The following is a 22,829-nucleotide window of genomic DNA, read 5'->3' as shown; positions in this document are numbered from 1 at the left end:
GTTTGCCTAAAAGAGTTCTGAGCCAGGGAATTGAGAAACACATCCCCCCCCCCCCCCCTCTGAATCTGTGCCAGCATGCAAGGATGTTTTTTTTCTACTAGCTATAGTGTTTAAGCACTCATTTATTAGACAGCGCTCTTTGACACCACCGTGACAGATTAACTAGCATTTTCTAATTCATTACGGTCTTCTCAGGATTCATCCTTGTGTCTTAAGTGCTTCCCCATGTACCGGTAATAAATAACACTTAAGGCAGCTTTCACCTTGCTGCTCCCCCCCCCCCGCCCCCCCCCCCCCCTCTCCTGTTGCCTTCGGTCAGCCAGCATTTTAACGTGGCCATCTCCTCCAGTCCTTGCAAACCAATCACCATAATGGAACCCATAGCGAACACTATCATTTCATGACGGGCTTAATTAACCCATTTATAGACCAGAGGACGATTCTACAAATGTCTTCTAAATCATGACAGTTTTCTGGGAAAAACCCAATGTGTCTGTGTCAGTGGTTCTCAGGCATTTTCATGTTGAGGAACCCCAGAATTATATGTAATTGGCCGCCGATCCCCCCCCCCCCCCCCCCCCCCCCCCCATGTGAAAATATGTTGTTCCAGGGGACATAGCCTGACTCTGAGCCAGTGCGCTCAGTCGAGTGGGCGGGGTCTATGGGCTGGAACCCAGGCTACCAGGGACCCCCCAAGAAGCAGAGATTTGAGTTCAAAACGTTCGCTCTGAAAGAATATATATTCAAAGATTTGCGGCACATTTGCACGATATTTAAAAAATAGCAGACCTATAAGGCACTCGGTGCCGCGCTATGAGCTTGTAGATCTGCTATTTTTCAATAGCTAAAGTAGAACAGAATGCTTAAAAACACCAAAATGGGTTAACTCATTTAGGCCTGATGTCGAAAAAAAAAAAGTCTTCTAAATCCCCCCATCTGAAAATATGTTGTTCCAGGGACCCCCCGAGAAGCAGAGATTTGAGTTCAAAACTTTTGCTCTGAAAGAATATGTATATTCAAAGATTTGCGCCACATTGTCCTCGTAGACCTATGAGCTTGTAGATCTGCTATTTTTCAATAGCTAAAGTATAACATAATGCTTAAAACACCAAAAGGGGTTCCCGGCTTAATAACGGAATGTTCGATGCATTATAATTCTCCCCGTAGAAGAATTCATGATGCACTACTGTAAATTCAAAAAGGCAAAAAAAAAATGGTGATGGATCAACACAGCATACTGATATTTTGTTTCCAAATTTCTTTCACGCTCATCTTTTGTCTCCCGTTATCTTTTGTATTCAGTTATGCCTTTCCCCTCAGGCTAAAGAAGGATACAGGAAGGGCAACAGAAGATAAAAAAAAAAAAAAAAGAGTTTGCCACACAGTGAGACTTGGTTCATTAGGGTGGGGAGCTCGATTCATCCATTTAAGTCCCCGCCCGGTATACCAAATACACCTTCTAACAGATTCAACTGGACTGCTGCCCCGCGATCATGACTTGATAACTTTAATGTGACGGGAGAGGTGACTAAATTACTTTAGATTTCAACTAGATATCCGTTGTGGTACCACATTACAGGCACTTAGATGGGCAAACCTCCCCGTTAACCCATTCTGGGCGGGTGTTAGCATCATGTTATGCTTTAGCTATTGAAAAATAGCTAAATCTAGATCTACAAGCTCATAGCGCACCACCGAGTGGCGTGCTACGAGCTTGTAGGTCTGCTATTTTTGAAAAATCAAAGAACCACTGACATAGAAACATAGCTTTTTCAGAAAACTGTCAGGATGTGGAAGACATTTTTAGAATCCGATCTCAGGTCAAAATGGGTTAATGCAAATTACGGACCACTCCACGCAAGGAGGGAGGGAGGGGGGGAAGAGAGAGAGAGAGAGAGAGAGAGAGAGAGAGAGAGAGAGATGCATAGATCAGCCTCGCAATTACAGTTTCACAGGAAGAGGGGAAATTATTGTGTAGTCACCCGGGAGGCTGAGAGGAGCGCATTTACATGTACGGGTAGCAATCTGTAAAGATTTGAGTTAAAAACCACACGCAGTCTTCATAGGTCCATCATTTTATAGAGATGCTTCATGGCCAATTAAAAACAGCTATAGATTTCGCAGCCCCTATATGCTGCACTGATCAAAGCAGAGCAATGGCCATTTTAAGTGTCAAACACTAGCTGTAGTGCTGTGGTGCCACCATCAAAAGGTGAAAGTGGAACTGGATATAGGCCCACACCCTTAGAAAAGGACACAGATAACACCACAAGACAGGCCCTGGACTACAACCCACATGGGGGAAGAGGAACCGGGGTAAGGCCGAGAAACACCTGGAGACGTTCCACTCTCCAGGACCTAAAAAAGGACATTGGAATGAGCTGGCAGGAAGCAAAAGCGAGTGAGATGGAGAGCTCTAGTGGACGCCCTGTGCCCCTCGCGGCGGGGTAAAGAGTCAGTTAAGTCAGTAAGTCAAGTAGTGCCCCATGTGTTTTTTTTTTTTTTGTATGACTATTGTCATGGCAGGCCCCTGAACCGTGTTTGTAGCAAGTGTGGTGCGGATTTGAGCAACAGTGTGCCTGTGGCTCCCAGGGGCAAAAACGTGGCCCCTGGGGGGGGGGTCATTATCATGGCGGGGGCCTCTGGGGCCACATGTGGACCCTGGCGTATAGCTGTTCTGTGGGAAGACCCCTTAACAGTGTTTGGGCCACGTTTGGTGCAGTTTGGAGCAAAGTCTGTGGCAACCAGGGGCCCCTGGACAGTGTTTTGCCACATTTGGTGCGGTTTGGAGACCCTGGGTGCCTGTGGCCCCTGGGCAGACCCCTGACTAGTGTTTGTGCAAAGCAACGGTGCTCCCCGCAAGTCTGCATGTTATGTTTGTGACATCCACCCACCCTAGGCAATCTTAAGATAGGATATAGAGTAGGTGATATTTTCCTGCTCACCACGCGCCACCTATCTACTTTTCTACACAAGTAAAGTGCAGGTTCTACAAGACACTGCTTTCCAAAATGGCAACCAACAGAAGCAACTTCAAAAGTTACAAGTTATAGTTCTCTTGTATCATACCGTACTACCGACTATCCAGCATGATATCAGCCTCGCAGGACAGTCAAGAAAGACGGGCAGTGTCGGTAGGCCAATCACAGGCAGGCAAGCGCGTTACCATGCCTATGGTCGGACGCAAACGAGATTCACGCTGCTTGCAAGTCATCAACGGCCAACGAGTGGGGCCCGGGCCAAAGAATGAATAAGTAATGCAGCAATCCTTACCATAGATACAAATGAAACTCAACCAATTCCAAAGAGAGGGGTGTGTGTGTGTGTGTGTGTGTGTGTGTGTGTGTGTGTGTGTGTGTGTGTGTGCACGTGCGTGCGCTTAATCTGAGTGCAGGTCACATTTGAAAAGTGTATTTGACATACATGCACGTGAGAGCTTGAGAGAGAGAGTGAGAGAGAGCGAGAGAGAGAGAGGTGGATGTGTACTTGCATGCAGGTGTTTTGAGGGGATAATGCATTAACAAGGTTTATAATAGTTGATCGAATGTATGTGAAGACTATTGGGAGAGAAATGAAAGATAAACCCATCCTTACCACCCGGAGCTGAACTCGGACTTTATTGATGGCCTTCAACCAGCGCACTCTGGCCGGGGAGAACGGTAATGGAGGTCCTTCATCATGGAATCTGGGGGGTAAATCGGGTTAAGACGAGAAAGAAGGCATCTCAGTATATCTCATACGTTTTCCTTCACAGGCGCACTTAAAATGTGTATCGACTGCTGAGCCGACACACAAAAGTGTGTACCTTTGGAGTTTCGAGGGCCTCCTCTCTATTGGGGTGTCTTTCGTCATATCCAAGCCCCTTCCCACGTTCAAGGAGGGTCTACGGGTGGCCTCTTCTTCGTCCTTTAACACGGAGTGTCCGTCGGGGGAAGGATGGTGGCCATTCGCGGGCGCCGGGTGTCCATTGAGCGGAGGAGGGGGGCGAAAGCCAGTGGTGCTGTGATAGGAGTGGAAGGATTCCTCTATCTCTGGGACACTCTCCTGGCCAGGCTCACTAAGCTGGGAGCTGGTCTGACTCAGGTTCCCCGATGACCCGTAACGACTACTTTCCACTGGACTGGATTTTTGAAAGGAAATGGTAAATGTTACAGTAATAATAATAACAATAATAACAATAATATAATAATAATAAGAAATACATAAAATAAAAACTGGTCAAATTGTTTTCACAAACAGTTTTCATTGGATCATCCCAACTTACAAACGGACACTATCTCTATATATGTTCCGTTGTTCATTTAGTACTCCACCCAGGTTAAAGCAATAATATATCTTTGCATCTCATGCAAACACATTTTTGGGCTAATTGGGAGAAACGTCATCATCATTAGCAATGGACCCCGGCAGAAGTGCTAGTTAAGAGCACAAACAGAGGTAATTAAGACTTAAGTACCTCCAGGTTTGGGTTATTATGTTCCAATGAAAACCGCTTGATTTATTCCTACAAAAGACTGGCCATACATACAGTATGCACAATGACAACACATTGATGAATGTCTATTTGGAGTACGATTTATAGACACAACATTCGCAGAACAGAAATCCAAAAATGTACAAGGTGTCGTGTCTGGTGCAGAGCCCTGCATTGGGGTCCCGTGGGACCTCGTCTCTGGAGACAAGACGCGTTGGTTCCCACACTTTATCAAATGGTTCGACCCAACAGTCTGTACTTGGGTAGCCATGGTTCACATTCCGCCCGTTTTACGCGATCGCTACATTTACAGTCCAAACGTGAGCTGTCCAAACAGCTCAGCCCACTGTGTCTATGTTCGGTGGAGCTGAAGTGCTTAAAATTATGAAATACTCAATGCACCCTCCTCTCTCTCTCGGTTTATGTTTTGGTCCCAATGAAAGTATGGTAGGACTAGGAGTAGGCAAGCACTTTAATGTTGCTGTGGGTGGGAGCGAGCAGTCAAAAGATAAACCCGCGGCGAGAAGGTTGAAAGTAAACTATGGTGGGAGCGGGTGGCAATGGTCAGAAGAGAATCCAATAGAAGCCGTTGGCCATGGGATTAACAAAACAGTCCCGTGCAGGGCTCTATAGTGGTGTCCTTGGTTGGGTTTATGAGGTAGTCATCAAAATGGCAAATACTCAACTCTCACCCAATTGTTTCTTAATAATTAACTGAATGAAAAGCATAGTCTGACTCAAATGTCAAAAAAAAGACTTGAATAGTGTAATTTCTGTTCTGGAATAATTTTTCGGGGAAAAGATGTATGTAAGATGTACTGTATGTATGTAAGATTATACATACTGTGTAGAAGAGGCAACATTCATGAATAAAAAGGAGGAACCACATTACTATACACAAACACTGATGGAACACAAGATGGAATGGACATTGAATGCATGAGCTGTGGAGCTGGACAGGTTAGCTGGACGTTAATGCTTCATGAATGGTGTAGGGGAAAGGGGGCTGCCATGTATTATGCTTTTACTAGCCTTTTAGCATTCAATTGGTCCTTCGTGGACTCGTTGTCCAGCTGCACTCCAGATGTGGGACCTGCAGAGGGGGATGTTTCTACAAGGCTTTCCTTGTCCTTTTGGGACAGGGATGCTGAAGGATCTACTTCAGGAGTGGAGATGCAAATCTGGGGGGTTGCTATATCATCCATGGAACCTACCCCATCCTTCTTTTGGGCATCAGACGCTGCGACTTTTTCTATAGTTTGTGTTTGACCGGATGCTGGTTTGTCGTTGGCTTTGGGCTGAGTTACAACTGGGGTAGCTTGTGGGCTGGGAGGGTCTGCTTGCCAGGGGAATCCCAGCTTTGCTCCGAATAACGAAGCATCTTGTTTTCCAGCAGAAGATATTCCCTCTTGTAACAGACTCGCAGATAATGTCTTAAATCCTGAAAACAAACCACCTTCTGTTTGAGGTGTTGAGGAAGCACCTGAAGGCACTGTTGGTGGGGATGAAAATAGGGATCCAAGAGATTTTCCTGCATCACTGGTTGCTGATATAAAGCCAAAAAGGGACTTTGCTTGAGGTTGCTCTACAGTTTTGGGCAACTGATGAGGTTGCTCTACAGTTTTGGGCAACTGATCACCTGGAGTATCCGTTTTTTTGTTAGCTGGTGGAACTGATTCGTCGGCCTGTATACTTTCGGGTTCTCCTTTGATGACTATGGGTTTCTCATGTGTCACCTCTCCTTCAAGACTCGTTTCTTTTGTACTTGTGGTAGAAGCTGTTGCAGAAGCTTCCGCAGCTGTTGGGAGGGCACTACTTCCCGTTTGATTGCCTAATGTTATTTGCTCTTTATCAGGTAAACTCGAGTCAACCATTTTACCTTCCATGATCTCAGCACCCTCTTGAACTACTTTGGAAGGAATGCTTTGATTTTTAATATGTGCTTGCGGTCCAGTTTCATGTGATTGCATCGGCCCGGTTAGTTTGGGCTCAGCTGGCTTAGGTGCTTGTCCTATATTCCCAAATAATGACCCTCCTATTCCCCCAAGCATCGATGCTCCAGCTTGCGGCGCAGTACTCTGGGCCGCAGCCCCTCCAAACATCCCACCGAGTGTTGAGGAAGCGGCTCCACCAAACATCCCACCCAGTATGGAGCCACCGGTCTGGGGACCTGGAGATGGGGCAGTTCCTCCAAACATACCACCCAATATTGACGCTCCGGTCGGAGGAGCAGTAGCTTGAGCAGTACCCTGGGTAGTAGGACCACCGAATAAACCCCCAAGTAGCGATCCCCCTGTCTGAGAAGTTTGGGCGTTGGATCCTGCAAGTATGCCACCTAATATAGAGCCACCGGCCTGTTGCTGTTGACCTTGAGCAGGAGCAGTCGTTGGTTTGAAAAGTGAGGACATAAAGCCTGACACTGCATCGGCTGATGAGTCCAGAACAGATTTTTCAGGCTCCGGAGTTTTCTTATGTTCATCTACAGCTGGAGTTGACTCAGTGGCAGGTGCTTCTTCAGTTTTGGGGAGCATTTGATTCTGGTTGGAAGAATCTGGTGTTTCCAGTTTTGACAACTTTTGGGGTTTGACAGATTCCCCAGTAACGTCAACTTCTTTGGGTTGACTGTGTGATTTATCAACTTCCTGGCCAATAACTACATCCGGTGTATCAGTTTGGGGGGCACTTCTATCTAGATGCTGGTTTGCACCATCAGAGTTTAGCGTTTCTGTCACGTCACCACCTTTGGGAACACTATCAACTGGAGAGGTCTCAAAAGTAGTTGTAGTTGATATGTTGGTCTCATCACGTGGTTTTGTTGGAATAGTTGCAGTGGACAGATTACTCTCATCACTGGGTTTTGTTGGAGGTATCATTGTGGGAGCTGATGGTGGAGCCGATGGTGGATCTGGCTCCCCAAACATTGAAAGCAAACCTTTTCCAGGGGCAGAGGATCCACCAGTCTGTGGAGCTGCTGGCTGAGGAGTAGTAGGCCCTCCAAATAGACCTCCCAAAATTGAGCCGCCCATTTGGGGTGGTGTAGTCTGAGTTCCAGCTCCTCCGAAAAGTCCACCCAACAAGGATCCACCAGTCTGAGGTCCTGCGGTTGAGGCCGCTGCTCCTCCTCCAAATATCCCACCCAAAATGGAACCTCCACTGTCAGGACCAGCAGCCTGGGGAGCAGAACCTCCAAACAGACCTCCTAATAAGGAACCACCTTGAGAAGTTTGGTTGGCGGGCCCTTTAGTGATGCCCCCTGGTCTAGATGCAGATGCTGTAGGTGGAGCACCCGCTTGAACATTACTAGGTTCAGAGAGTCCAGAAAACATTGACAATAAACCTTTACTTGCACCATCTAAAATAGACCCAGCATTTGAGGTGGGAGCCTGTGGACTTGATCCACTGAGCATGGACAATAAACCCGTCACTGTTGGCTCCTTGGGGGGCATAGGTTCACCTTCTGATGTGGATTCCTTTTGCACTGTTGCACCCTCTTCAGGAGGCTGTGGCATTACACCTTCAGCTTTAGTGCCATCGTCAGAAGATGTGACAGTTACAGTGGCATCAGTCATTGGGGAACTGGCCTCATGTAAACTTTTACCCAATGTGTCACTACTGGCTGATGCTCCTGGGGAAACGCTACTGATTGATACTATAGATGGTCCTTGTGAGGGGTCTGGGGGCTGTAGCTCTTTGGGAGGGGCAGCAGTACCTTGTTGTGGGGGTGACATGGGACGAACCTTAGCACCTTCTTTCAATGCTGTAGTTCCTGAGTTTGGTGGGGTTTGCGTAGTACCTGAGGCCCCAAACATGGAGAACAAACTTTTAGCTGGACTTTCATTGGAGGTAGACAAGCCACCCAGGATTCCCCCAAGGACAGAATTAGCTGTCACTTGTGGTTGAGGTTGTGGTTCCTTTGGGGGAATAGTACCCTGGGGGTGAGTCTGACCAGTAGGCTTTGTTTGAGCAGAAGGCTGGGGAGGACTTGGCCCACTGAACAATGACAATAGACTTTTCCCAAGAGATTCCTCTTGTGGAGCTGCACTTGGAGGAGGTACTTGTGGAGAAGTCCCAGTTTTAGGTGCAGTCTGTGGACCTGGCCCACTAAATATTGACAATATACTTTTACCAATAGATTCTTCTTGAGGAGCAGCACCTGGAGGTGGCACTTGAGGCGAGGGTCCAACCTGGGCAGATGTACCTGACAGCATTTCACCAATAGAGCCAAACAGTCCACTAGTTGATTTAGGTGGCATAGGTGCTGGTTCTGGTTTTGTCTGTGCCGTTGGTGGCACAGTTAGTGGCTGGCCTGGGGCAGGAACAGTACCAGAACTAGGACATACTTGTGATGCACTTTTACCTACAGGTTGGCTAAGACCTGGCTGAGAAGCACCACGTTGGTGAATTGTTGGTTGTCTTTGTATACCTTTAGGTCTTGACTGCGGTTGCGGTGGTGGAGGGGCCTCGGCAGTAAATAGGCTGCCTATTGATCCAAAGAAATTAGATACACCTGTAGGTTCTTTGTTTGCATTGACACTTCCTGGTAAGGAAGCAGTGCTGGCAGTTTTACTCTGATGATTCAAAGGTGCCTGTGGAGACTTCTGGGGCTCTGGTTTTGGCTCTTCCATTCCAACTGCAGACTTGAATAGGTTCATGAAGCCAGATTGTGGTTGTTCAGCCGTTTTATTCACTGGTTGCTCCACTGGTTTATCAACTACTGGTGATTTAGGTAGTGATTCTCTTGAGTCCCCAGTGGCAAGTGTTGGCAGGCCTGCCTGTTGTGACATAGTAGACTGAGGAGACTTCTGGGTCTCTGGTTTTGGTTCTTCCATTCCAACTGCAGACTTTAAAAAGCCCATGAAGCCAGCTTGTGGTTGTTCAGCTGGTTTATTCACTGGTTGTTCCACTGGCTGATCAACTACTGGTGATTTAGGTAGTGATTCTATTGAGTCCCCAGTGGCCTGTGTTGGCAGGCCTGCCTGTTGTGACTGACGTGCAAGTCTAGGTTTCTGCACCGTGGATTGCGAAAGTGTAGGAGGCTGGGTCATTGGACCATCTGTTGGGAGTGTGGGCAACATTCTAGACTGCAAGGTGACTGGCTTTTGAATTTGAGTCACACTTTGTGGCTGAGCTACAAATGTAGGGGGGTCTTCTTTGATGATCTTGGACTTAAGACTATGGAAACCTGAAGAGAGAATGCCCTTAGATTGCTGGTTAGGAGCCTCAACCCCAGCATATCTAAGTTGATCGCGGGAGGTTGTGCCAGCTTTGTCTGGGTCTAACTGAGATGAGGTCTTCTTGGAATGACGATTAGGCTGTTCCTCTCCAGGAGTTACCCTCTTCCTCCATTCCACCTCTGATGTGTCATCTACATGTTTCACTGTGACACCAGCAGTTGAACGGCGTCGTTGGCTAGGCTTGTAACAGTTAAGAAGCTGCTGCTGAGACGAGTTTGAAGTTGGTGAAGAGTTTAGGGAAACGGCAACCTTCTGAGCAAGAAGTGTCTTCATTTCCTTGTTGTTCCAATACGGACCAATGTGGTCTTTACTATGGCATGAGAGGTCAATAACTTCTGGGTCTGGATAGATATAGGCGGGATGTGCAGAATCCATTCTAACTTTGTTCAGCTTGTATGATGCTAAATCTGCAGTATGGTTTCTGTGTGACATAAATGAGTTTTCAAACATTTGGGAAAATCGCTCAAGATTTAAATTCATGATCTGGTTTCCTTTTCGGTATGCAGAAGATAAGTCTAGGGGAGCATTGAGAAGCTTGGCATCACTTTGATCTTGACCGGGTAGCCAGAGAAGCTCATCTTCATTATACAGTGGGACTTTAAAACCACAGACGGTAACCATTTCATTGTGCAGCCAAGCATTAGGAAAACTATCCGACTGCTGCACATTTCCGCACTGCTCTCCTTCAGGTGCACAAGCATATACATTTTCACCTGCAGCATCTGTGAGCAAAGCATAAATGTATTCATGATCAGTGTACACAAAGTAGCCACAATCACCATCATCTGCTGGCCACCACATCCCTTGCTCCAACAGTGCAAGCCATTGCTGGTACCATTCTGTATCCTCGAGATACATAGACTCTTCAATCTCACAATTGGCACCTGAAGCATTATTAGAATTAGAACGATTGGAAACACCATCAGTGCGAAGGTCCTGAGCATTATCCATTTCATACTGCTTGTTGGCTGAATAAGACAAGCTTGGAGCAGTCTCCTCATAATAGCCGTCGTGATATGAAACACCACTCAGGCTATAACAACTGCCGTCTTTAATTGAATGCCTCTTCCCCAACATGGAATTACTTGGTTTGGTAGTCAAGTTCAATGCACAGTCCTCTTTGTTTGCGGACTGTAAATTACCCAAGTCATCATAGCTACTCCATAATCTCTTCTTGCCATATGGATCCTTGTTAAAACATCCTGGTTCCTCTAACTGATATGGATCAATGTGTTGTTCTTGTTGGCAAATAACTTCTTCCCATGGCTGTGAAGAAGAGTTATACTGCTCATTCATGTTTGAGGCACTCCAGTGGAGAGAGTACCCCTGCACTGACGGTGCATCTTCACATTGCTTTGTGTATCCTTGATTTTCTACTGGCTGTTGATAACCATGAGAAAGATTCTGAAACTGCTGCCACAGATCAGATTGTTGGATCCATTGGTTTTCATTATAAGTGGGACTCGTACCATAAGAGGACGACTGATCGTCGTACACGTTTGGCCTCGTTGACTCATACAAAGAAGTACAGCTTCCGCTAACGTATGGTGGTGTGGATACCGATCGATAATTTGAATCGAAAAGCGAATGAATATTACCCGTGCTGTAAGCCATTGGCCGGACCGATTGAGGAGAGTCATACTGTGACACGTTTGGCCTCGTTGACTCATACAAATAAGTACAGCTTCCACTAACGTATGGCGGTGTGGATACCGATCGATAATTTGAATCGAAAAGCGAATGAATATTACCCGTGCTGTAAGCCATTGGCCGGACCGATTGAGGAGAGTCATACTGTGACACGTTTGGCCTCGTTGACTCATACAAAGAAGTACAGCTTCCACTAACGTATGGCGGTGTGGATACCGATCGATAATTTGAATCGAAAAGCGAATGAATATTACCCGTGCTGTAAGCCATTGGCCGGACCGATTGAGGAGAGTCATACTGTGATGATAATTGATACAAATCACCTGTGCTAATTGAGCTGTACGCTGCTTGACCCTGGAAAGATCTTTCAAAAGTAGCCAGAGTTCTTAAATCCAAACTCCCTGCGTCAATTGACACAGGCGAACCATAGATGGCGTGCCTGCTCCTTCCTGGAATATGAGGATCAGGATAAATTCTTTGCTTACACTCCCTTTCTAAACCAGAGGCGGCACTTGTTGTGGCACTTGGCCCCATTTTTAATACATCTGAAACCAAACCCTTTGCATTAGGTGAAGGTGACATCTCCTCTGGGACCTGAGCTACCCGTTCTAATAGCCTATGAGAACATGGTTCATCTACTATATTTCTGGGGAACAGAAAAAGGGGTAAAGCACCTTGCTGTGTAGAACGATTAGGCTTATTGTCTTGCTCAACATCATGTTCTTGTAGGTACTCATGGGATATATTGCCAGGTGGTTGACTTTGCAGTGTTGCCTGCCTTCCTAGAGTGTTCACTGGAGCTCTCTGGGGAAGTGTTTGCCCTGTTGGTGTCTGGCTGCTGGTCAGTGTCTGGCTACTGGTCAGTGTCTGGCTGCTGATGTCAACACTTGCAAGTGGTTTTGTCAACTTACTAAACAAGCCAGAAAGCATACCAGATTGATTTACAGTCTCTTGCTGTGGTTGTACAGTGTGGCTTTCTGGTGGTGGCTTGACCTGTTCCTTATTTTCTTGGGATCTGTGCGGCTGAGACACATTCTCTGAAGACGATTTGAATAGTCCAGAAAGTAAACCACTTGCTTGAGACCGAGTTTGGGCCAAAGTATCTTGCGGTTGATCTTGTCTTGGATTTGACATATTGCCAACACATTGTTGTTGTTCCAGACAAGATCTACTTGTGATAATTCCATGTTGCTGAGGTGCTGGGGGTGAAGCAGAGTTAACATTACCTGCTGAAGAAAACTTAAAAAGTCCAGACAGGACTCCTCTCCGCTCAGATTGTGGTTGTTGGAGTGGAATCGTTTGTCGTCTAGTAAAGGCAGAATTTGTAGTTTGTTGCTGGTCAGTTTGTTGACTTTGTGATCTTGGACCTTGGACGTTCTGTTGATTTAAATAAGGTTTATGTTGTTCAAACACCCCTTGTGGTTGTTGAGGATGAGTTGTTGAAATATTGTCAGCGGATCCGAATTTCAACAACCCAGAGAACAGCCCCCTTTGTTGTGTCTGTTGGGCTTGTGGAGCTTGTTCGTGTTGACCTGGGTGATTGTCAGGTGGGATCCTCTGTGACGGTGGTTCAATATTTTGTGGAATATTCTCCAATGACGAAAACTTCAACAGCCCTGAAAAGAGGCCCCGCTCCTGAGGAGGTGGTGGTGCGTTTTGTTGTGGGGGAGGATAATTGGAAAACTTCTGGGGGTTACTCCCGGACCCTGCCGGTTGATTGGGTGGCACACTGCCAGATATGTCACTTGCCGAGCCAAATTTCAGAAGCCCAGACAGCAGCCCTCCTTGCTGTGGCTGATTGGCACCTGTATGAGACACATTGTCTGTGGAGTTGCCTTTAAAAAGACCAGTCAAAAAACCTTGCGGTTCAGGTTGAAGAGGGGCTTGTTGCGTACCCTGGGCCTGGGGTATTGGATCTGCAGGATGGTGTGACTGCACCGGGTTCTGTGTGTTTCTGGGAGCACCGACATCATCACTGGATGCAAACTTTAAGAGGCCAGACAGCATGCCCGTCTCCGCTTTAGGAGGCTGCCGAGATGAAATATTGTCAGAGGAGAGGAAGGGAAGTTTGAACTTACTACTTAGCGACGGGTCTTCCGCCGTCTTCTCTGATCTAACGTCATCCGTTGATGTAAAGACGGGATAAACGGTGACAGGTCCCTGAGGGGGAATAGTGGCTACGGGTGTTATCAATGAGCTAAATGATTTCTTGAAAGGGTTGAAGAACCCCGTGTTCACCGGCTCTGCTTGGCCGGTCGGCCGCCCTGGCCCTGGTGGAGGCAGATTTCCCAGTGTGGCAATGGTAGGATTATGTCTGCCATACACAAATTGTTCTCGGCCGTCCACACATTTTCTCTCTTGCGATAGCCTTCTGGCTCCGTTGGGGTTTCCACCTACTCCACTTGCCATTGACAAATTATCTTGATTAATACAGTTGTCATGTGCAAGGTCTTGACACACAGTGGCATCAGTAGTTGATTTCAGACCCTCTTCTGCTGAAAACAACTTTAGAGGGTTTAATTTCCCCAAAACAGAGTTCCCCGTAGAGACCGTGGACTTGTCACCAGTACTGGTTTGAGTCTGAGTAATTGTAATTGTCTCTCGGTTATGACCTTTTCTCTTGGCGTCGGATGGTGGGTGCAAAGGCAGAGAACCAAATACGTTTTCAGGTTGTGGTTCTACTGGAGATACCACAGCCACGGGAGCTGAGCTAGTTGATTTAGGGATGAATGAGAACAACTTTGACATTCCAGACTGAGAGGGTTGTTCATTTGATACTGGTGCTGACGAACTTGTCTGTTTGGGACCTGTACTAACTTTGTCAGTGAAAGAACTAAACAAGGAACTCATAGCATGTTTCACCCCCGACATACCCTGGTCAAAGGGAGCCCGGGTTTCAGTTTCCACTCTCGCATCCCTCGACACACTTCTCGGATCATCTCCCAAAGAATCCGTTCTGTTACTGCCTAGAGAGGACAGCCTGGATTTGCTTGACCTAGGCAGTGAACCATACTTGCTTATTTCCTCCTCTTTTTCAGCCAGGTACTCCGAAACCGTTTCGACCAGAGAATGGAGCTCGTCCATGGGATCTACGTATTCATCACTCGGTTCCTCCACAGGAGATAGGTGAGCCTCGGGAGCCCATCCTCCAATCTTTCCCTTTCCACACTTCTTATCCCGATAACCTTGAGGACTGTCCGTGTGAGCGCCGTAGGGAAAATAATGCCCGTCTTTTAAATGATCTCTCCCGTTCTCAGAATGAAAGTCCTCTGCTAATAAGTATTCTATATCGTCCCCTGGACCTAAGGAACGGTGCATGATCTCTTCACATTCAAACCCTGCCCTTATCCTCGCAGCCTCCTCCTCTTTGAACGCCACGTAATTCTCCAATGTGTTCCCTAGGTCATTTTTAGCCCACATTCTGGTCTTGTAAAGTAGCCCGTCCTTGTACGGCCTGAGGCACGAGGTCATCCGATCTCCCTGCTGTTCGAGCTCGACTACCTGGCGCATTACTAGCTCCCCTCTCTTTTGACGGAGGACTGCGAGGTCAGGGGGAACGGCGGTCTCGTCTCCGATTCTGTCTGCCTCTCTGCCGAGCAACCCTCCTGGATCCCTTATCTTTTTCTTCCGCCGCCGATCGATAGTGTCATAGCCCTCGGGGTAGACGGGTAAGGTGCCGCCACCACCACGTTTAGGGCTTTGACTGAGCGATGGCTCTGGGCAGGCGGCTCTGCCCATGCGGAGGACGACGCCGCCTTCCTCGTCGTCGAGGAAATCGCTCAGCCGAGGCTTCCCCTGCAATTTGTATTTGTTTTCCCAGTCTTCTACCGTGCCAGAGTCTACGGGTATGATCCTGACCCTGCCTTTGTGGTTTACGGATCTAATTAGGGTTAACGGGAATTTAAGAAAGAAAAGGATATGGGAAGAAATGGGACAGGATATAGGAGCAAGCAAGAAAAGAAAGAAGCACAAAAGAAGTAAAAGGAAGACTAAAACATAAATAAAGCAATGACAAAGTTGTTCTTGAAGAGATCATGAACGCTTAAACATGAAATTGCGCCTTATTATTAATACAGAAATTGGGTACATTTGTTAAGGTGATAAAAAAACACCATCTAATGTATAACAATGTATACAATAGCTTAAGTACAGTAAGTTAGCTCAGCTGTAAAACATCTTGGGAGGAAAAAAAATTCAGTATTCAAGTGTAATATGTGTGTGCACATTGTGTGTGTGCGTGCGTGCGATATGGAGGGATACAGGGACACCAGTGAGTGAGTGAGCGAGCGAGCGAGCGAACCGGCATGAATGTCTTGTTTACATAGTTGTCTATACCCACCGGCCCCATGTCATGCATATCAGCATTTCCACACTTGTGAGAAGGCTACGACGACAACGCATGGGGAGCAGTTATGTCGAACAAGCACCACGTTTGCCTCTCATTGACCCTCTTCAATGACATAATAACGCATTTTGACCTAGGAACGATTCTACAAATGTCTTCTAAATCCTGACAGTTTTCTGAAAAACCCATGTTTCTGTGTCAGCGGTTCTTAAACGTTTTCATGTCAAGGACCCCCAAGATTATATATGTAATTGGCCGCCGGCCACCATCTGAAAATATGTTGTTCCAGCCTCCAGGGACCCCACCAGAAGCAAAGATTTGAGTTAAAAACTAAAACAGCAGAAGCAGACCTACAAGCTCGTAGCGTGCCACTTGGTGGCGCGCTATGAGCTTGTAGATCTGCTATTTTTCAATAGCTCAAGTATAACATAATGCTTTAAAACACCAAAAGGGGTTCCCGCCCAGAATGGGATAATAGACTTCCTGAATGATGTGGGCTAAACCAAGTTGAGAGATATTCAAACTACTCGGGGAAGTTTCACAGAACAATAAAGTCCTCGAGGGGAATAAAAGAAAACGAGAACCACCAAGCTCTCCCCTGGCTATAATCCCGTTTCTCTTTTCTGATGTTACAGAATTATCCGGATCAGCTTCCCTATCAGTCGTCACAGACAGAGTTGCAGCCGTCTCACTGAGTCACAATATTTTCCATAGAAAACCCCCAAGTGTAAAAGGAGTAAATTCCATTTTGGCTGATCGCCAAGCTGTTTTGGCCATTTTCCTCCGTTGCATTTCAGGGTCCCTGATACAGAGACGGGAGATGCATAATGGCAAATTATACCCGAACACAAACTTTTTGACAAAAAGGCAAACACCTTCAAAGCTACAGTACAAACTGAGAAAAAAAGGGGGCCATTGCTTGTTTATGTCCAAGCCAAGTGGCCAATCTCAATAACAAAATGACTAACGAGAGAGGGATTCTCTCATCGCTGTCGGCATCCAAATATTGAGGTTGCGGATAAAGGGTGTGACAAAACTATAATTCCACACTTGGGCCATTGGAGAACACATGTCCCTTTGGCCCGCTGAAGCTATGCTGAATGAGAAATGCACTACAACACAACGACTGAGGAAAGCCTTCTCGCAAACAAAAGCACTGAGCTCCAGCTGAGGGGTATTTCTTTCAAGGCAAAGGCTATCGGAAAACTAAACCGTTAGGATGGCACTTAAGAAAGCCTAATTCTGGAAATAGGAAAAAGAAAAGGTGCATGTTTCCGAGAAAATATTTCATGTACTACTTTGCACTAGGGCATTCACTTCTAGTCATTTTTACTAGTTGACTAGTTGCCTAGTTTACTAGGTCGACTAGTTGTTTAACTACCCATTATGTAAAAAAAATATATATATATATTTGTACTTTTTTTCCCTTCTTATCAACTAGTCAACTATAGTACAAACAAGGTCTAATAGTCGACTAGTTGCTTAATGCCCTACTTCGCACAGAACTGTACTTTAGCATTAATTTGTGAGCAGGTGAAATCTGTGTGGCGGGCCGATTTGCGTTTGCATGTGCGTGCATAGAGTTATGCGCGAACGATATTTAGGAGGGGGATGTATGTAACATGTATTCATGCGTGGATACAGTGGTTGGAGGATGATAATAAATGTATTCATGTACTACTGTATATATATATATATACCTGCTCCCTCTGTGATCCCTGTAATCCAGGTCAAAGCTGTGGACAGAGTCTGTGCACGAGTCCATGTGGTGGTGGTGGTGCTGCAGCTGCTGGGGGGGGCCCATGGGGTACTGGTGCAGGGAAGAGTTGGGCTGGGCCGTGGTGTGGTACCGGGGGGGCAAGCTGCTACTGGTCTCACTGCGATAGTCGCTGTCGCGGTCGTCCACGGCACTGTCCTGGTCGTCCAGAGCTGCAGGAAGCAAACAGGGGACTAGTTTAAGCCATTTTGACCCGAGATCAGATTCTATAAAAATGTCTTTTCTACATCCCGACTGTTTTCTGAAAAAGGTCGTTCTTTCGATTTTTTCAAAAATAGCAGACCTACAAGCATTTAGACCCGAGGACCGTTCTACACAATGTCTTCTAAATCGTTAAACGTTTTCTGGAAAAGACCTGTCTTTCTGTGTCAGTGGTGCTCAACCGTTTTCTTGTCAAGGACCCCCAGAATTATCTGTATTTGGCTGCAGACCCCCCCCATCTGAAAATATGTTGTTCCAGGGACCCCCGCCCCCAGAAGTAAAGATTTGAGTTAAAAACGTTGGCTCTGAAAGAATATATTCAAAGATTTGCGCCACATTTTCACAATAATAGCTAAAGTATAACATTATGCTTAAAACACCAAAGGGGGTTGCCGTCTTAAATGGGTTGTTTAACTGATCTCAACTGAATCTCAACACATTATCAATGATAAATAATGTACAGTACATGACCTTCTTGCGTTTCAAAAATGGCAACTTTAAAAATTAATGTATATCAACCCATATGCACCTCTGATCGTTGACTATATGCCGTGTTAATACAAATAAAAAAAACCTTGTAGGTCAGTTGTTAACTTGGCTAGCTACTAGCTATGATGTACAGTAGATATTTTGGTGAGAAATAAATATACTGGCAGAAGTTACCTCATGGTCTTCTCTCTGAGCCCCAACCACGTTAGCCAACATTAAACTAAACTTGTTGATAACTACAAGATGATATATAAACCAACCCAATCACTGAAGTTTCCATGGGTTTTGGCTATAGTCTCAGAGAGAATTTGGATGAGACATCTATAGAGCACCGAAGTCTGACGTCAATATCGGTAGAGGGCGCAAATCCACTGGTTCATGTACGTTTTATTTGCATTGTAATCCCCATAGGGGGATTTTAGATTGCCTCATATAATAACTGTGTTGAAAATGAACATGTCATCCCGGCCGTTTCACTCATATGGATATGAAGAATCAACTGACTGAGAGAAAACCCTATGGTTACCGCTACTGAATTACTAGTTACATTTTCACTAGAAACAGACTGCGTCATATATGAGTGACTGACTGTCGCAAACGATACAGAGACACCTCCCTGGCAATAACGCCGAGACGGCTTGTTTATTTTTGGACCGCAATGCTTTCACGAAACGATTTTAAGATAATGTGTTATTCTCCAAAGAGAAACAATTACTTCCGTGAACCAGGCAGAACCAGGGGATGGGTGTGAGTGACGTCAGGACTTCGGCGCTCTATAACCCTTATGCAAACTCAAACCCTGCTGATGCGATAGCAATGATATTTCATGTAAGGTTGTATTTACAGGTACCGAGGAAGCATTACATGACAATTTGGGGTGAAAAGCAGATTGGTTGCTGGCGAGGGAAGGATGTTACAAAGGGCAAAGATCATGCATTTTTGAGTGTCTCTATAGAGAGTATACTGCAATATATTTGCATGCAAGCAGACCTGCTAAAAAAGTAAAATCAAGCTTTTTTCTTTTTTTTACTGTGTAATAACAAACGGTAATCATTCACACTGGTTGACAATCTGGGAATATTCGGAAGTGAATGCAATAGCAAACATTTAAAGGATTTGATAGTTTACGGCCAACATTCAGGACAAAGAAGCAATTCAAATCACTGCGATTAAACTGTGGCTAAAGGGCATGGTGAGTATAACACGGATTATGAGCTGGTGGTCGAACAATAACAGCCTTCTTACACAGACACGAGGGCAACTTGAAGTCAAATCTGTTGGATGTCAAACAAAGAAGTAGATTAAATAAGACAGAAAACGAATATAGAATAAAAAAAAATGATTTAACCACGAAAACGGGGCTATATACTAGTTGTTTTCTGTTTTCACCCTACAGTACATAAAAAATATCTTGCGACGTGTTTCGCCCAGAATACAAATTATGGGATAAGAAGGCTTGAGGGTCGAAACGTGTGGTTGCTCTGCAGCATACTATGCCAACTCTTAAGAATAAAAAAAGTGCCTTAAAATGACAGCTCCGTGAGTGCTGGTGTTTTCTCCACGAGAGACTATTTTTGTAAGGTTACTGATGTTAAAATGTTATAACAAAATAGCCTCATCACAGAGTCAATCAGATATTGATATATGACTCACGTACATTAGTAACTATTGAGCTGTTATATTGAAGGAATTAAGTTGCACGTTCCATTCAGAGAAGTTCATATAGTATATATATTTTTTGCAAGAGTCTTCCATGACTGAAATAAAATTATTAGGTTTTAACAGGGCATGAAGCGCTGCAACTGAATTAAATTTTCGTTTTTTGTTCAACTAGACAAAAACGTTGTATTATGTTGTGTATATGATTTGTGTAGCACTAGATGAGGTGACACCGATCAACAGCAGAGAAAGAATAAGGAACATGGCGTGGGGAGGGTGAGCAGATAACATTAGGGGTTGAAGGGACTTTAATGGAGAGCAATATAGAGTTGTAAATAAAATGATACATGAATAAAAGCGTTAAATTCCGCCCTGAATATATCGTAATAAAAAGGGGGGGGGGGGGGCACGGGGGCATAAGGACATGCATCATCGGGCCATGGGGGAAAGCTATGGGGAGAGAGTATACAATCACAGCAATGCGTGTTCTACATACTCTGAGAGTCAGCCCATCCGAAATAGTTGCCTGGTGAAAGTGTAGAGGTTACAAGGTAAGAGGTGCAGTTTACCCTACCCTTCTAAATCCTGACAGTTTTCTGAAAAAAAACCATGTTTCTGTGTCATTCGTTCTCAAACATTTTCATGTCAAGGACCCCCAAAAAATATATATGTATTTGGTCGAGCAAAGATTTGAGTTGAAAACGTTAGCTCTGAAAGAATATATTTAAACATTCGGGCCACATTTTCACGATTTTCCAAAAAAATAGCAGACCTACAAGCTCGTAGCGCGGCACTCGGTGCCACGCTATGAGCTTGTAGATCTGCTATTTTTCAATAGCTAAAGTACAACATAATGCTTAAAACTTCCCCGCCCCAAAATGGGTTTAAAGGATGTAGGGAAAGTGTGGAAATAAAACAAAACTAAGAGTGTCTCTAAAAATGTAACCGGTACATTATGGAAAAGGAAAGGGAGCAAGCTAAACCGTTCTCAGAGTGGACAACAAAGCGTCTCAAGAGAGAAAACAAGACCTAAACGTGCGTATAAGCACCGTTTAAAGTTTAGGTAAGGATGTACAAGGGAAATAAATAGATCCAATTAAATATCTACAACTACTGGTTCTCTGTAGGCTTCCGTGATGTCAACTCTGATATGGGATGTTCTGTTTTTTTTACTTTGTGAGGAAGTAATGGTCCATAAAGCAAGGGAGATGTAATGTATAATGCTGTAAAGCCTAGATGAACATGGTCAATGGCTCCATCTAGAGGCCGGAACGTGTAAACGGCAGGATAACTTACAGCACTGAGAAGCAGCAAATGGCAGGGGGTGATTCTGAACCTCGTCCTCGAACTAGAAAGGGGAGATTAGAAGACCATTATGAGTTAAAGCTGCTATAAGCAATAATAATGTCAACATTTTAATGATCTTTTATTTAAAAAAAAAATGTATTCAGACAGCCAGCAATGGGTAGAACGTTCCCCCCCAAAAAAGTAGGGGCCGCAATATGCATTCAAAGATGTTCCTAGAAGCTTTGTCATTGGTCGAAAAAAAAACACTGGTCGCAATGACTAACCAATCAGGAAGCAGACAGGGAAATCGACCAATGACAAAGCTTCTAGGAAAATCTTTGAATGCAGATTGCGGCCCTAAAAATGTTCATCGACTACCTTTTTCCACTGGCAGAAACTACATGGAAACTACATGAGCTATGATGATGACTAAAACCAAGACTAAATATACTGACAATTTCGTCAACAAATAAAAACTAGACTAAAATGTTAGGAAGGGACTTGTGGACAAGAGATCCAGTGTAAGTCATTTTACAATTGGTTGCATGCTGAAAATAGCCGATAAACAAGCTCTGCGACGCGTTGTGAGCTTGTAGATCGGCTATTTTATAAGTGTGAAAACTGTCATTAAGACGGCATCAAGGCCCGCCAAATTACATTGTAGTCTACTAAATCAACTGTAGATTTCGTCGACTAAAATCTTATGACATTTAGTCGACTAAAACTAGACTAACACCAAAACATTCCAGGTGACTAAAATGCGACTAAAACTGAATTAAAACTATTCAAAAGACTATGACTGAAACTAAATTTTTCTGCCAAAAAAAACACTGGCTACCTCATCATGGATTCTCATGGTGTTGATGCGGTCCAGCTTTCCCGTCCAGTACTGGGCCTCGTCTTCTGGGATGTCTGTGAGTGAGAGATGAACACAGATAAACACACGCTGCACTGTTCAAACACCAACACGGGAATCCATTTATTATTTAACAAAGGAAATGGAGCATGCACCTCCACTCTAGCCCAGGTGCAGGTCAGAACGGGTTAAAGGCCAGGCATACAAAGGCCAGGGCTTCAAAGCTGCACCAACACACCACTTTAGTGAATGGGACTGGCCGCCTTCAAAGACACTGCCCCCTCAAACATACTCTCCCACTGAATGGAACCCGATGGGCCTGGTTTAACTTTGAAGCCTCTGATCACAGCGCGCGCGGTTTGGGTGCAGGGCATCCCATATAATTAGCAAAACATTATATTTAATATTTATCACAGTATATGCAAAACATATTTCTGTTTCGATGAAATTCTTCTCGGGCTGGGAGACTCGGTTTGATTCAATTCTGGTTTGCGACTTTGCTTTACTTTTATACTTGTACTGTTACTTCTATAATTCATCTTTATTACATGTGGTGAACCATGGTTCACCACATAAATGGTAAATGGTAAATGGTGCATTTATATAGCGCCTTTATCCAAGGCGCTTTACAGAGATTGTGCATTACATTCACCCATTCACACACACATTCATACACCGATGGCAGCGGAAACCATGCAAGGCACCAACTAGCACATCGGGAGCAATTAGGGGTTCAGTGTCTTGCTCAAGGACACTTCGACAGTAACTCTGGGGGAGCCCGGGTTCGAACTGGCAACCTTACGGTTACCATCCAGGCACTCTACCCCTGAGCCACCACCATCGGATCGGAAGCGAAA

General features: G+C 45.2%; 1 protein-coding gene across 1 annotated transcript in view; it reads right to left on the bottom strand.

Moving 5' to 3' along the window:
* Positions 1-22,829, bottom strand: part of LOC310879081 (protein unc-13 homolog B-like) — a 109,776-nt gene that overhangs the window by 49,002 nt on the left and 37,945 nt on the right. The window contains exons 6-10 of the mRNA XM_083793513.1: positions 21,955-22,028; positions 21,126-21,177; positions 17,404-17,632; positions 3,806-4,120; positions 3,595-3,685 (exon numbers count right to left, since the gene is read on the bottom strand). Coding sequence (XP_083649639.1) covers positions 3,595-3,685; positions 3,806-4,120; positions 17,404-17,632; positions 21,126-21,177; positions 21,955-22,028 — 761 coding nt within the window. The remainder of the gene's footprint in view (positions 1-3,594; positions 3,686-3,805; positions 4,121-17,403; positions 17,633-21,125; positions 21,178-21,954; positions 22,029-22,829) is intronic.

This window comes from Protomyctophum parallelum, assembly GCF_964188405.1.
Source record: "Protomyctophum parallelum genome assembly, chromosome: 21".
NCBI classification, from domain to species: Eukaryota; Metazoa; Chordata; class Actinopteri; order Myctophiformes; family Myctophidae; genus Protomyctophum; species Protomyctophum parallelum.
The sequence above is the reverse complement of the archived record's forward strand: the minus strand, read 5'-3'. Positions and strand labels throughout refer to the sequence as shown.